At 39.0% G+C, this 17,218-nt stretch overlaps 1 protein-coding gene across 1 annotated transcript in view; it reads right to left on the minus strand.

Annotated features, from left to right (window-relative positions):
* Positions 1 to 17,218, minus strand: part of Mtmr7 (myotubularin related protein 7) — an 88,157-nt gene that overhangs the window by 16,106 nt on the left and 54,833 nt on the right. Inside the window, exon 10 of the mRNA XM_077792457.1 lies at positions 16,632 to 16,764. Coding sequence (XP_077648583.1) covers positions 16,632 to 16,764 — 133 coding nt within the window. The remainder of the gene's footprint in view (positions 1 to 16,631; positions 16,765 to 17,218) is intronic.

Here is a 17,218-nt window from a genome sequence, read left to right on the forward strand (position 1 = left end):
CCAATGATAACTATATTGTATACACATAGATATCTGAGGTAGATGTGTGAACACTCCTATAACATCATCAACAAGAAACTTTCATCTCAAGAACTCCTCTTTAATAGAAGGTATGAAAAAGCTTTAGAACTAGTGTTCTGACTATCACAAATTCTGCATTTCAATGTTTATAAGAATTATGTCCAGAAAGCCCATTTTAAGGAGTTTTATAATACAAACATAAAAATTAAACAATGACCCATTGTTTTGTTAAGTTTTGTTGTGGTGGTGGTGAGTGGTTTTTTTTTTTTTTTTTTTTTTTTTGTACTCTGCAGTGAAATAAATATAGGTGAGGAGAGGGAGCCCTATTTCCTACTCAGCTCTGTCAGTAATTAGCTATGTTGTTTTGTACATGTCATTTAACTCTTTGGGCCTCAGTTTTTCATTTTTAAAATAGGGAAGATATGGTAAATTAAATTATTTGACTCTTATTAATTCTTTGAAAGCACTGTGCATATGGAGCACGTGGCAATGATTAGTGACAAATATTTAACTTATTTGTTAAATAAGTTAACAAATAAGCCCCTTTTCCAAAGATAGTTATATGTTAGCCCTGCCCCTAAATATGCTAGATCACAGGGGATTCACTCTGATTTTGTGCAACCAAAGAGTCACACAGAAAAGCACAAGTGGTTAAATTCTGAGTCACAGAGACAGCAATGATGAAAGAAATAATACAGAGATTCCCAGCAAAAAGCCCTATTTTAGAAAGCCATATGAGGACCATGTTTAGTTAAGATTCCAAAATCTTTCCAAAAGCCTGACCTGCTGGAAGTACCTAATAACCAATGGCAGAGGGTGTGGGGTAGTGGGTGTTTGATGTCTCTCTCTCTCTCTAGCAGCACTCTGGTTGGGAGCACTGTCATTCTGCTAAGTCACAGTGTTGTCCCCTTCCAGCTCCAGGCCCAACACCACAGGCCGGAAGACACTATCATTACCTGGCAAAGTACATAAAGGGTACTCTACTGAAGCCCAGGGGAGAATACACACAGCCATTCACAGAAGCTATAGTTCCAAGTCAACCCTGAGGTCCTGGGTATTTAGCAGTGTTTTCAAGCTTACAATTTTCCTCATTTTATGAGGAAATATTTATGAGATATTAAAATTTGTATGAGTTTTAAATATTACACATGTGGACAATGAACTATTACTGAGCAATAAAAAGAAATGAACTATTATAACATGAAAAGACATGGAAGAAACTCAAATGGATATTACTAAATGAAAGAGGCCAACTTGAAAATGCCACATCCTTTAGCCTCCCAACTATGACTTTCGAAAGAGGCAAAACTCTGGAGACAGGGGCTGGGGCTGGACTCAGTGGTGGAGCACTTGCCTCGCACACGTGAGGCACTGGGTTCGATCCTTAGCACCACATATAAATAAATAAGTAAAATAAAGATACTGTGTCCATCTATAACTAAAAAAAAACCCTCTGGATACAGTCAAAAGATCAGTGGTTGCCAGAGGCTAGGTTGGAGACACAGATGACTAGCTGGGGCACAAGAATTTTTAGTGCAGTGAACTCTGTATGATACTGTAACAGTGGATACATGCCATTAAGTATTTATCCAAACCCACAGGATGTAGAATAAGAGTGAGCCCTAAACTGTGGTGATGATGTGTCAATGTACGTTCATCCATTGTTACAAATGTACCATTCTGATGGGGCCAACTGATAACCGTGGAGGGGGGCAGAGTCTGTGGGGGTTGGGGATATATGGGAAATCTCTGTACCTATTGCTCAGTTTTGCTAAGAACCTAAAACTGCTCTAAAACATTTGTTTAAAAAAATAACGTAATAGATAACTAGATTGGCTATAATTGTTTCAAATCTCTATTAAAAAGGTAGAAAATGCTACCCAAAAAAGTCCCATGTTCCCATGCATCTTGCTTCCTTCCTTTGCAGTCTGTTAACATTCCCAAACACATTTCTGTCCTTTCACTACGTACATGCTAGCTGTGTGAGCTTGGACAGTATTTAGGCTTTCTAGGCCTTACATTTCTTAGTTGTAAAATGGAGTTAAACAAAAGCCCCTTTTCCAAAGATAGTTATATATGTTAGCCCTTATTACTATTATTATCCCCAAATAATACAGCATATATATATAGATAGATAGATAGATATGCATTAAAATTTGCATAATTATAACCTTTTGCAACTTGATGTTTTTTCATTATTTCATTGAGCTATTCACATCAATAAATATCATTCATTTTAGTAACTGCATAGTATTCCACTTGATGAATATATCTTATTTATCTGTTCCCCTACTGTTAACAATTATTTCTTTCCTCTATTCTAATATTTACAAACAGCACAGTAAAAATATTGTTGTATAATCTCCTTGTGGAAAATCTCCCTATAAATGTATTTCCATAAATGAAATGGAATGGGCCATAGGGTCAGTGCATCTTCATCAGTACCAAGTATTGCCAAATTGCTTTAGAAAGGGGCTGCATTCATTTGCATTCTCACCAGGAAGGTGGGAGAGTTCTTTCTCAAAATTGTGGCTACCACTTGGCACTATGACATTTTTTAGTTTCACCAAGTTTTATTTCTTTAAGGTTATTAATGCCAGTTTTATTGTTTTCTTCTTATTCTACTCTCTGGATTGAATCTGTTTCTTTATTTTTCCTCCTAAATTCTTTTTGTTTGCTTGCTTAGTAGATTGCCTGTGTGCATGCATGGTCTCTTATCATTGATATTGTGCTTGCTTTGCTCAATTTTCTGGTAATCTCAGTTCATTCCCACATGAGAGTGGAGCACAAAAGGGCTGGCTGGAGTGCCGTGTACATGGCAGGCTTTCTTAGCTGCTAGCTTAGCTGTGGAAGATTTGGCCAGTCTCACCACAGATGGCAGGATACAGAAGACCTTCTCTTGGAATGGCTGGAGGTTCCAGAGAGGGATCTCCATACACCAGCATGAGTCAATAAGACTGGATGACAATGTCCTAAGAATGGAGTTGGGGCAGGGAACCACAGGTCTCCTCTTCCCTTTGTAGACATTCACTTAACCCATCCTTTTTTGTCCTGGTATTCCTTTCCCAGGTCCGCCAGCTTTGGGTGGGTTCCTGATACCAGAAGTGCTCCAGAGGGTCAGTCTTTCCAGGAAGTTCATCACAATCTTCTCCTGTGCAGATGTGGGAAGAGGATTCACTGGCAGTGCAGGGGACAGAGAGGCTGGGACTTAACAACTACTTCTGGCTGCCAACACTCAGCCAGTCCTCATTTGAGATACCTGATACCTCAACTTCCAGATCCTAAACAGCTGCAGTTCCATCTGGCCTGCCTTTTCTCACCTTCCAATCATGAATTCCAGCTTTTTTCTCATCTTTTCTGTCACTTATCACTCATCTATTATCCAGCTTTCATATTAGTGTCATTGTCACCGCCTCTTCCATTCTCTCATCCTTTTGTAGTTTTAACATACACGTATACACATACAAACACACATACCTTTTTTTTTTTTAACCACTTTGTTATCCTTTTAGTGGGGAGTAAGAAGTGGGTAAATACAGGTTGTGCTCAAATGAACAGAAACAACAGACCTGACTTTGGGCCAGAGCAGGGCAGGAGATTCCCCACTTGAAACTTAAAGTGTTAAAAAAAAAAAAAAATGCACTCCTGGACCCAGTACGGTGACCTTAAGCTAGTCTCAGCCTGATCTCCACATAAGGAACATAACAATTTACCCTGAGATGTTTAGACCCTGGGCTTGGACTGGGGCATGCTGAGGATCTAACCCACACTCTGCTTATGTACAGGAGCTTGGGAGCTGAGAAGTGGTCATGTTTGGGCTGCGAGTCTTGCAGACACCTGGCAGAAGCAACCCAAAGACTGATTAGGAGCAAGACTTCCATAATTCTGTGGAATCCTTAAGAAAAGGCTTCACTGAAGGTAAGTTGCAAACATCTAAGAACAGTGTTCCTAATAAAAGCAAGTAGAGAAGAAAAGGTACAGGATTGGCCCAGGAATATGATGCAACAGAACCATCATCTAGACAGACTTCAGCACATTTGCACTCAAGCAGGAGATGGAGTAAAACACAAAGGGGTGGCATTCCTGGATTCACATTTCTGGTGGCCTGTGGATGACTTATTGTTGGCCACTGCATGAGGTTGTTTCTTGTCATCTTAGCGAGTTCACAGCCAGCCTTCCCAAAGTTCTCGCTCTGGTTGCCCAGTCTTCCACCCAGTTCTTCTTCCAAACTTTCAGCCCTGCCCTCAGCCCAACACAAGAGAAGCCACCCAGAAACATCTTGACCAGCTCCCTCTGCAGCCCTTCATCAGTGACTTTCTTCTGTTCCTCCAAACACCACCACCACCGCCCCATATCCTCATCCCCCACCTTCCCAAAACAAGGCTCCCTTTTCGAACCACTGCTGGTCCTAATGCCTTAGGACTAGGAGTGATTCAAAGAGAACTGAGAAAACCAAAGCAGTGAGATGACTATGTATTAACTTCAGGAAGGACACTAAACTGTTCTAGAAAGGAAATAACCAGAGTATACAAAAAGCCTCAGCCATGAATAATAGTTACAGAATAACAATGATGAACACACTGAATAAGCCTTCACTGGGAGCAATGGCCCTCCATCTTTGCCTTCAACCTTTACCATGGAAACAGCTCAAAGTCTTAACAGTCTTCATTTCTGGCACCTGAAGATTTCCTTTGTATGAGTCTGTTTTTTGATACTTTAATAAAATACCTGGGGCAGATTATTTTATAAAGAAAAGAGCTTTATTTTGGCTCACAGTTCTAGAGGTACAAGGTTGAAAGGCTATATGTGGTGATGGCCTTCTTGCTGTCAAAGTCCTGACATGGAGCAGGGTATCACCAAGAAGTACGCATAGCATGTGTACATCTTGTGATGTCTCTTTCTCTTCTAAAGCTACCAGTAATTTGATCATGGAACTTATCTAAGCCTAATCATTTCCCACAGTCCCCACCTTTAAGCATCATAGTTGGATTATGTTTCTACCCTCTTAATAAAGCACGCAGCACTATTCAGGCACTTTGAAGTCAGACATTCCTGCTTTCAAATTCCAGCACTGAAACCCGCAGCCAGCTGAGTTTTTGCCTTCCTCAAATGTAAAAGTGGAATAAAAGCACGTTCCTCAAATAGTTGTTGTGAAGATGAAACAAGATAATACTTATATATATTATGCTGCCATAATGAAGACTCCCCAGAATGGTAGCTATACGTGTTCTTACCTGTTCATTCAGAACAATGTCTTAGGAGATAGAAGGTGTTCAACTGAAGGGGAAGCTGAGGCTCAGAAAAGCTAAAATACAAAGTGATCAATAGTAGAAGGTCTCAAACACAGATATTCTGACAGACAAAACTAGGGTGTTTGCCATCATACCATGGCTATCTTGGTGGGTTATACTAGGAATAATATAATGATTGTAGTAAAATTTAAATACCAGATGCCACTTTCCTAAGTACCTTACATAGATAGTTAAGCTTTTCTAATCCTCAAGACAGTCATTATAAGGAAGGCACTGGTATTATTGTCACGTTTTTACTATGGAAACCAGTACCAAGAGAGGTGAAATAGCTTGTCTGAGGTCTACCAGCAGGTCCATCATGAGGCTGGGACTAAGCTTGTGCTCTTCACCATGGCCTCTCAAACTCAGATGTCTTATTTTTCATAATTCTAACACAAATCAAAGTACTATTTAACTCACATGTACCATCAGCTTGACGGTTATGCTATCACTTAGAATTGTACTACCCCAATATAGTAGTAGCCATCCAGTCACATGTGGCTACTGAGCACTGGAAATGGGGCAGATCTGGGTTGAACTATGCTGGAGGCATAAAATAAAAATCAAGTTTTAGACTTCATACAGAAAAAGCATACAAAATACCTCATTCATAGTTTTATATGCAGATGTGTGTTGAAATGACAACATTTTCAGCATATTAGGTTAAATAAAATGTTATTAAAATTAAATTGCCTCTTTCTTCCCACTCCTTTCAATATGGCTACCAAGAAATTTAAAATAACAAATGTCTGTACTTGTGGCTTACACTATACTTCCATGGAGAGTGCTAATTTAGTTTGCTCAAGGAAGTTTATTCTGATCAGAAAGCTTCAAACCTTTTTGTACATGTACCTCTAAAATAAACTGCAAAACATCTCCCTACACACTCTGGTATCAAGCATCTTGATAAAGTTGGGGGGTGTGGCAAAGGGTGTTTTCTTTCAAAAGGTGGCAAAAGGGTAATTAGGAACAGGAGGTGGGAAAGCCTGGCTGGCTTACGCCTGGACATGCAGAGCCTTCTATGGCAGGTCACATCGTTTTAGGAAGACGGGCACAGGGCACAGACGTTGATCTAGGAGCCAATCCCCATATAGCAACGTACCATGGCACACCTCAGAAAGCTTCCTGTGAGTTCATAGGAGCACAGACACAATTTGAAGACAAAGAGCTGACCCTGATGCAAAGGCCAACTGCCAGCTCCTAGTTAAAACTGAGCCCTGTTGTTCTTGCCCCAGCCCAGCTGATTTGTCCTCTAGTGACACTGCCCAGCAGTACTGCACAGGCCCTCTAAGTGGCAGGCTCGCCTCTGCCTATGCACACTGCTAAAAGACACAGCCCAGCAGGAAGCGTGGCAAATTCCAGCACCCTCTGTGAGCTCTTGCCACTCCCTGAGCTCCTGCTGCTTGGCCTTTCTTTCCACTTTGGGCCATGACCCAAAGTGTTCAACTTAATCCTAAAATACACACATTCCACTGTGTGAAGTTGCAGAACTCAATTGATTCCTTTAAACCTTCCACAGATAATATTCTCTTGCAGTTTTTTTCACTAAAAAGGCCAAACTTTCGGTTTGTTATTATAGGGCTCTGGGCTGGTTAGCATTCTTGTTTATTCCAAAAAGCCCAGGGAGCCTGAGAAATATCTTGGCATCCAAACTCTGAAGCTCAGCCCAAGAACAAACGATCCTTTTCACCTTCTCTTCCCACAAGGCAGAGAAATGACAGCAAGTTTAAAAATAAAGATACCAGGCTTTACAGTTAACTTGGAGATGGCCTGTGCCTAAAGCAAGAGAGGAATCCACAGCTCAGGAAACAAGGCCCTACAATGTCCAGGAGAGAGGATTCTCCAGCACTCCCTTGTTCATTTAGCTCACATGGCCAAGGGACAGGCGGCTGGGCTCTTGCCACATCAGTTTCCTTTCTTTTCACACTAAGAATGGATCCTCGTGTAACATTTCTTTTTTTCAGGAACACTCAAATTGCACACGCTTGTAAAATAACCCACCAGGTTTTCAGGCCAGATGACAAGTGAGATGGTGTCTTCCCCTAATGGTCAGTGGCAGTGTTCAAGGCAAACAGCTCTGCAGATGATTAACACACCTGACAGATGGGGGTACACTTGAGACTGAAACGATTAGTGCCTGAGTTTTTAAATATAAAACTATTGGGTTTGTTTGAATAAACTCAGGATAAGGCAGAAATACTGATTTGTTCACTCTTGTTGCCAAACTCAAACCAATATTTACAAACCATTTTGCTGAACAAAGTTCATTTCAGCTGACATCAGAGGCATATGCCACAAATTACAGAGAACTGTACTTACTAGCCGGGAGTTTAATGGCAGGTCTAGTGATATTTGTTTTATATAACAGGGTAACTATATCCCATAAATATATATAAACCATAATGGAAAAAGATGTATAATTTTAGAACCTGAGAAATGTGAAATTTACTTGAAGGAAATACAGCCTTGTCTGGTCTTACTTGGGTGTTACTTACACCAATCTCATTTCTTCCTATTATAGCTGCTGGGTAATGTCAGTGAGGACATAAAGAAAGGCTCCATTTGAACCCCAATGGGAGTGGTCTCTCCTGTACCCTAAGACCTAAAGTAGACATGTGCATGCCCCCCCCCACCATATGTACTACCCTGACATATGGCTGAGTTCTGCTGATCTTTGATTTATCTCTTTCCCATTTTGTAGTCAAGAAGTCAAGACCAAGGAGATAGTCTTCAAAGAACTGGCAAAATGATAACAATCTCCCTTCAGTGAATATCCTAGTAAGAGAAACCATTAGAAGAGAACTTAATTATGGCCTGCGATGTAGAAATGTTTAGTCAAGCCTGCTTTGTAGTCTCCTTCTTTTACTTAGAGACCACCATGGCAACACAGGATAAACTTCTGAGCTCTGCAGTGAATTGTATTCAACTTATTAATGCCAGCAGCACATTCCTCCCTACCCAAGTCACCCAACACAGACCCTCTTTATAGAGAATTTGCATCAACTAGAAAGATCTGTGTACAAGCTTCTCCATAGGATAATGACAAGGTTAAAGCTTATTCTTCAAAATATTTCTAACTTTGTTGATATGATATTTTCTGGAATTTCTATATAATTAATAATGCCATGAAAGTCATTTTCATACAGTTTTGTATTAGAAAGACTGTGACGATAGTATAAAATGCCTAGGAGGTGCAATCAAGCCTAAATTCTGTGCACCTATGTTAGCATTGCTTGAATTAGCATGGACAATAGTAAACATGCCTATGTGTGTGCATGTGCATCTAATAAACATGTGTGTGCTTACACACATAAACAAATATGAATACTAATTCCTACTAGCATAAAGAAAATGAAACAGCAGGTTCACACGAGGAATGCTGTTAGCATTTATTTGCTCCATGTGTGAACTTTGTATCTAAAGACAAATTTACAGTATAAGGTGGCAACCTGTACTACCTTAGGGTTAATGGATGTTAAGAACAGTAAGACATGAATATTTACTGCTGGTATACATAAAATTTTGCAGCAAATAAAAAATATGTGTGGCCATTTACAGTACTTCTACCACATGTAAGAAAAGGCGCACAGGCTTTCCCTTCACTGAGTCCACATGGTAGATGCAATTGTCTCAATTGGCGGAGGAGGAAAGGCCTCAGATGCAACAGGCACAGCAAGTATATTATAACAGATATCTAGTTTCCTGCACACCACATTATGTATTATTTTCACTAGAAAAAGAAAACAATTAAAAGCTCAATACACAAACTGAGCCAGGAACAGGAACTAAATAGAAGTCAGGACTTAAGGACAATAAATCTAAATAGGAAACTTAAAAGAAAGTGGAAACAGGAGTTTAGACTGGGAGGAGACAGGGGTGTTGAGAGGCTTGGAAGCCTGGGATGGATATCATATTTTAGTAGGAGGCCCTGGAGAGGAGGCTAAGAATCATGTAAGATGAAGATGCTGGCAGCAAATACTGAAGTGGTGAGAAAAGCAGCAGAGGATGTGGGAGGTGGGACTCATTCCAGCTGAAAAAGCTCCCAGGACCAACACTTTCATCAAACTTGAGACCCTGTTGTCACTGGCAAGCAAATATTGAACAGCCAACCCCAAATTGCAGCTTCATGGAAAAACAGTTCATCTTGCCACTAAAATTAGCCACTTTCTTCTATAAGCACTCCTTTTGTAAATGTTCTAGTTACCCAAAAACTTGCAATCATGATTAACAAGATAAAGAACAATAATTCTGAGGGTGGGAAATTTTACATTAATCTTTGAATTGTCTCCATGAATCTCAAAAGAAAGCATAATGTGGACTTTAAAAACATAGCCTCTATTCTCTCATTAAATCATTTTGGTTGCTCTTGTCCTCTCCTTTGATAATGTTTCCTGGAAATGAAGTCTTTAGCTTTGACATCCAGTTACAACATCCAGCCATGACTTACTCAGGATAGTCCATGCTGAGATCACTACTAAAGCAAGCATGATCTTTCCTTCCTATCATGATTTTTTGTCTTTTATCAAAATGGCTACTTCTTTGTGTATTAAGGAATAAAGCATTTGTCTATCCAACGCCCAGCATATTGACCACCTCAATTACTGTTTAATGAATGATGAATGTCTGAGATAAATGTGGTAGCTCATTTTTATTAAGTACTTACTATAATCAGAAATTAGGCCTGAAGCTCTTTATATATTATCTACCATACAGGGTTTATTTACTCCCAATTTTCAGATTGGAAAGAGTTGCTTAAGGAAATTTACTAAATCATCCATGGATGATTCATAGCACATATATCCACAAAGAGCATGTTTGTCCCCTATGCATCAGCACTTAGGACACTGAGCTTACTCTCTCGATTGGTAACATTCAGGGCTCCTGCAGCCAAATTCTAAATCCTCATCCAATAGCACACCGAAGCCAAGTACACATTCTTGATCCATTTCTTTTCTCCAAATGATCATGCAATAATAACAAGTAAATCCTGACTAGATAGATCTATTGGCCCAGTAGAGGACTCATTACAAAGCCTGACAACTACTATTTCTATGTGAAGTCTTCTAGTTCTACTTCAAGGAGACTAGGGTTTTTCATGTAGAAACGAAGCCATGGTGCTAAATTCTGATGAGAAATACCCAGATTTTCAGGACATTATTGGTTGTCCCATCTAATAGCTTAGTAATCAAAGAATTAATAATGGCAAAATATCATGGAGAACTAAAAAAGAAACTTTATAGACTTTATTAATTCATATCTAGTAAAACTTCCAAACATAAATTTATAGACAATGTAATAGGAAATACTTAATTTAAACTGAAAAACTTAAATTTGAAATATCTATGAAGGGTAGAAATCTTCCATTTCATCAAGGCTGAGTTAGCCATCACTAATAAAGACATAAGTAAGGAAGAAAGTATAAAAAAAAAAAAGACTTTTGAACCTATGGAGCAGTTCTCTGAGCAGAGAGAAATATTTCATGGAAACCTTGGAGCTGTGTGTTAAGGACTGTTCCCGTGTAGACCATGGCCCCAAGGCAACCTGGCAGAAAGACCAGCGCAGGAATCAATTATATGACCATTATACCCACCAAGATGGGCCTCTCATGATATACTCCAGGTAATATCCCCAAGATGGTATATTCCCATGAAAAACTCTGAATAATACCCACCAAGATGGGCATCCTTTGATAAACTCCAAGTAATACCTACCAACATGGTGCCTCCTATGATGTACTCCAAGAAATACCCACCAAGAGGGTTCCTCTCATGGTATACTTTAAGCTCTCTGCCCCTTTAACCATTCTTTCTACACCTAATATAGATTCTGATGAGTAAAGTCTAAGAAACTTCACAAAGAAGAACAGATTATTATATGATCTCTAGAGACACCTGATTTTGCCAAAAAACATTCTCCACTGTTAATACACACAATTTCAGAAAATATTACCAAAATAAAGGGGGAGGTTACATTTTGGGGCCTCCTATAAAAGACTTCAATATTTTACATGGAATCAGCCTGGCCCCCTTTCAAATAGCACCTCATTGCAGTATGGCCCAAATGCCCAAATGACACTGGGCCTTTGTTGCACATGCTCTGGGCCCACTTCCATCTGGTCTGTTGTCAGGCTAACATCTGTAACTCTATAAAATAACTTTCTTAGACAATGCCCACAGGCCTGACATGTTTATTAAAAATCATTTTTTATGAACTTGCACTGAATGGATACAGACCACACTGTGAGGCAAGCACCTACATGACTCTGAAAATCGTGCTGTATTTTGAATAGAAAAATTATGAAAATTTAGAAAGGAAAGGACCTATCAAATAATTGCCTGACTGAATTCATCATCAACCTATCCATTTTATCCAATGCTTATTTTTAATTCTTTTTTTTTTTTTCTCCTGTGGTGCTGGAGAGTGAACCCAAGGCCTTGTGCATACAAGGGACACACTCTACTAACTGAGCTTTTTTCCCCAGCCTTCCAGTGCTTATATTTATTTTTATTTTTAAAATATTTTTTAGCCCAAAATGCCCAACTGACACTGGGCATGATGACTACAATACCTCTATTTTATTTATTTACTTTTATGTGATGCTGAGGATCAAACCCAATGCCTAAACATGTGCTAGGCAAGCGCTCTACCACTGAGCTACTACCCCAGCCCACCAGTACTTATTTTTAAATACGTATTGCTTTCCAAGAGAAAGCATTTGCTCCTCATATTGAAAAGCAGTTGGTAGTTTGCAAGGAATCCTTTTAATAAGTCTGAATTAAATAGAGAAAACATATTACTGCTGTTGCTTTACACATACAGGAAATGAGAAGTATTAGTCTTACTTGAGGTCTAAAGCAAGAACCTAAACCTAGGTCTTTTCATACTTAGGCCTCTCCTACTCCCCAGGGAGGCAGTAAAGCTGAGTGGTTAAGAGTGTGGTGATTGAACTCACACTAATGAGGTAATAATCTCAGTTCTATCACTTATTATTGTGAGCTGACACTGGTACTTAGCCTTTGTGCCTCAATTTCCTCATCTATAAAAGAGAATAAGAGCAGCCATCACATGATCTCACCAAGGCTCACTGAGTAAACTTTTAAAATTTTGGTGTTGAGTACACAGTAATCTTTTGAAAAATGTTTTGTCATCATTACTGTGTGTGGTGGTTTTCTGTGAGCCTATCTAATATCAGAACCACAAAACAAGGATCACTGTAACATGACAGAAGGTACAAGGTTCAAATCCTGCTTTGTTATGTAATAATGGGAAGGATTTTTTTTTTTAAATGTCTTAATTCCAACTGAAATAGACCAGGAGAGGCACTGCTACAGGCCTTGAAGAAGCAAACTGTCATGTGTGACCAGCTTATGTAGAAGTCTATGTGGCAGAGCTGTGGCAGCCTCCAGACCTGGGAGTGGACTCCAGCCAATAAAATGTGGGACCTTCAGCTGATTCTGCCAAGAGCATGAATGAGCTCAGAAGCAGCTCCTTCCCCCATCCGAGCCTCCTGAGGAGAACAGAGCCCAGCTGATGCTGACTGCAGCCTCCTCCAGCCCCGAGAAGGGGGTCTCCAGGTTCCCACTTACACATGACACATGTTTAGGGTCCTAACCCACAGAATCTGTGAGATAACTAATGTGTATCATTAAAAAAAAAACAGAGCAAATATTCTATAAATGAGAGGATAGAAAATATCACCCTTCATCCTCCTGTGCTAACCCAGTGATATTCTGGAAATTCTCCTAGTCTTACTTCATACATATGACTTACTGTAGTGAACAGAAGTACATATAAAATCCAGAGCCTAGATTTTTAACTTACGTTATACCCATTCTCCTGTATTAGTACACATATTATTCATATTTATTATTTTTAACAGATGCCAAATCTTCTATCAAGAAGGTAGAGCAAAATTATTTAAGCAGTCAACTGCTGTTGCTTCCACTATACTACTATTATAAATAAAACTCTACTGTCAATACTTGCATGTCTATGTGTTTACTTTTTTAAACTCTATTTTGGATTAGTCCCTAAAAGGAGGCAATCAGGGAAAAAAAAATTATACATCTCTAAAGAAAACATGTCTCTCTAAGCCAACTTTTAAATGATTCCAGAAGTAAAGTGCTAATTTCATCACATTCTTTTTAGTACTAGATACTTTAAATTTTTTAAAAAGGTAAAAAAAGTGGTACTTTGCTCTAATAACTAAAGAACATTTCTTTTGTTTCTAGAGCAAATTTACATACACTTTTTACATGACTATTTGTTTCAACTTACTGCTTCCTCTTAAAAATTATCTTATGCTGTTTAACCTTTCTAAGAGACTGTCTTCATCTATAAAGTACAGATAATATGCACTATACACTATTGTTGTGAAAATCAAATACAATTATTACCTAAGTAAAAATATTTATGAAGCCTGGTTCATAGAAGTTGCTCAATTTTTAGTTAAATAAATAAATCAACAAATAAGTGGTCAGCTGCGAAGAGCTACACAACAGCAATATCAATCTCAGATTTGTGTGGAATGTAGGCCCAAAACTACTAATGAGGAGATAGTGAAATTTTCTAGGTTGCATCCAAAAGATGTCATGTTGATTGAAAAAGGTGGACAATGTCCTTGCCATACCTTTCCCATAAGCACCCACCTACCCTGAAGGTAGAGGACAGGAAGAGCCGTCACAGTGCGGCACCACCTCACCAAGTAGAGATGTGAAAGCAGTTCTGTGCACACCTCTCTGTGCCCCTCTCCCTGTTTCCCTCCCCAACACTGAGGATTCCTCAGAGGGAAAACTCCACCTCTGATGATAACAGTATCCTCACTGTTTCCATACCAAAGACAATACCAGATGTCCTTCTATCACTGGAGAGGAAAACCATCCTATATGTGATGGAAAGAGAAACTACTATGAAAAACATTCAATAAGTTACAAATTGCTATGAAAGGCATCATTGTATCTCCTTAGTGGGTGGGAATACCACAAAAGTCGTTTAGTTTAGAACTTATAATTCTAAGTTAAATCACCTCTATTGTAAACCACCTATACGGGACGTGAACTTGGTCCTAGATTTCTGTTCCTGATGAAATATCTCACAGCTCTTACAAACAGAGCTGTTTGCAGCCAGAATGCAAATGATTTTACTTTTCTATTGTCCAGAATCTACTCTGAGAATATCCACAACAGGTTTGACAAAATTGAAGAAAATAAGTAAACATCATGAGTGAAATGCATTCTTCCTGTGGACCAGGCGCATCAGTGTAAACCATCCCGTCTCTTTCATGCCAAGGACAGCTGTTTGAAGAAGAAACCTCCTCTTCCTCAGGTGGCTCTGATTGCATCACTTCATCACCAGCTGAGCCTCCACAAGTGGTTTATAATTTACCCAGTAAAAACAGATAGTCAAACATTGGTCAAGTCCCCTGAATGGCATCCAGAAAGTTGTCCTTGCTTACAGCACTGCACGTAGCTGGAAAAGTTATGTACAAATACCATGAGCCCTTATGAAAAGGAGAGCTGCCTCCAGAATGTGGTCAGTTTGCTTGTCCTTTAGAAAACAGACCAGAAGAATAAGCACTGAGAAACAAATAAATGCCAATTTTAAAATTGAAGTCAATTTTATATGTTATAAGCATTTCTGTGCGCAACTTTTTGCGTAGAAGATGTTCTCAAAAGCCAATTTAGAAAGTACTAAATGAAAAACGTAAAACTTATCAACATAAAGGGTTTTTATGAGTCTAACAATGATGAGTGTTCTTCATACTGAAGTTCCTATAAAGATTGCCCCTTCTATAACTGTATCAAGCTAGCTCAATTTTTCAAGGGGTAAAAAGCTTACATCAAAGACAGCCAGACTTCTCATTAAAATCTCTAGAAGTGTAAGAAGCTCAAATAATCATATCCAGAGTATTGCCACTGTGACCTAAGAGACTGCAGATTATGTGAAGAACCAGATGGAGATAATTCTAGGACTGTGATTTTTCTTTCCTTTTTTTTTTCCAGTTGAAGGGAAGGATTACTTCTAAACATTCAAATGTCCAAATTTTCTTTCTAGTGCCATGGATGGAACCCAGGGCTTTGCACACACTAGGCAAGTGTCCTACCACTGAGTTATACCCCCAGACCTCAAATTCTCAATTTTAAAGTGTTTGTAATCACAGCATCAAACTGTTGCAATAATAAAGGCCCACAGAAATTACTAACCCAATCCCCCCATTTTACAGCAAGTAACAGAGACCCAGCTAAATTAACTGATGTGCTCAAAGTTTCATAATTACTGATATAAACTAGACAGGCCAGAAAAGAGAATGGACATTAGGTCTGTCTGAGATGCTCAAGATCCCCCAGCCTCACAACTAATTATATGGAGAACTACATAAGTAACTGACAGCAAGTGTGCATTTCTAGAAAAAAAAAAATCAGTACCTTCTTTATCCATCTACACCCCAGACTCCACATTTCCTACTGCGAGAGCCCACTTTCCTGGCACTCAGCTGCTGCTCACCGGAAGGACACACATAGCATTTAGAGGCAAGGCAAAAGCCATGGCTTTTGAATCCTCCTTTTCCTCTTCTTAGTTGGTTCTGGTGTCAGAAATGGTGGACAATGGCAATAGATTCTTCCGTGGGTCTTTATGATCACAAGGGGCATAAGACAGGATCCAGTTTTGCTTGAAATGCACATTTTCTGCTGATCAGTTATGGCTGTATGAATAACTGTTTTATGCGTCATCTATTTCATTTCCTCTCCACAAAAGCATGCAGAGTGTGTATGCAAGTTTTATGTGCTTGTTGCTACATGTGCTAGTGTTGGGGGGTGGTATATGTGTGTGTATTGCAGCAGTTGCTGCCATTCAGAAATGAGTTCAAGGACTTCCAATACCCGCCCTTCTAAAGGCCACTCAGCAAGTTGGAGATACAATTTATTAACCTGATTTCCACACAAAAACAGCGATTAAAGAATTGATTTAAATGTAGCATCATTTTCTCTCTAAAGGTCCTTGAATGTGGGTCTGACTAATGTGGGGAAGAAAAAAAAATCCCTGTGCACTTTTATCTTAGATGTTGAGTGCCACTGAAGTATCCCTGACTGCTAATCAAGTGACAAAACCACTTCACAGTAATAATTAAAGGAAAAAAGAGACTATTGAATATTTCAAGAATCACAGCAACATGATACTTTTCCAAGCTTATGACACCTATGTAAACAGCATCATTGGGGGGAAAAAGTTTAAAATCAAAAGACTATCTAATTTCATTCTGGAATCAAGATATTTAGCTCTATTTTTTTTTTAAATGCTGTGCATAGGGAAATGGATTACCTTCCAGCATTTTCTGCAGACTGTTCCTCATGACATGGATGTTCTCTATCCCGATAAACTGAAACTTGATATTGGAATAATTGTCTTCATTCTCATAGCCTTTCCCTGCAGCACGATTTGCCATTGCATTAAGCTGCAGTGGTCAGCAAAACAGAATAGTTATCAATTATATTCAGGCCACGAAACAACCAAAACATTTTACAGATATTCATAAAAACATTTAAAATCATGTGCAGAAACATAATATGATATAAATCACTGGGACACTCTACTGAGCTATGTAGTTCCAGGGACTCACACTGAGCTTTTATTTCAACAGCATGAATTTGTTGGCATGCACAACATTTTCTTAGCTGGGAAGCATTCTATAGATAAACCCTCCTGGAGATGCCTCTTGCAGTTTCCTGTCAGAGGTGCCAAAGTGAATGTGGAATTCTGTGATGGAGCCAAGTTGTTCCGATTTAATAACGTATCTTACAACCTGCAGATTGGCAGAATATCAGCAGATACAGCTGTTAACATAATGCTCTATAAGTTTCATTATGGTACCTTCCAATATGATACTGCAATAAATATGCTATCAAATG

This window comes from Urocitellus parryii, chromosome 14 (assembly GCF_045843805.1).
Source record: "Urocitellus parryii isolate mUroPar1 chromosome 14, mUroPar1.hap1, whole genome shotgun sequence".
NCBI classification, from domain to species: Eukaryota; Metazoa; Chordata; class Mammalia; order Rodentia; family Sciuridae; genus Urocitellus; species Urocitellus parryii.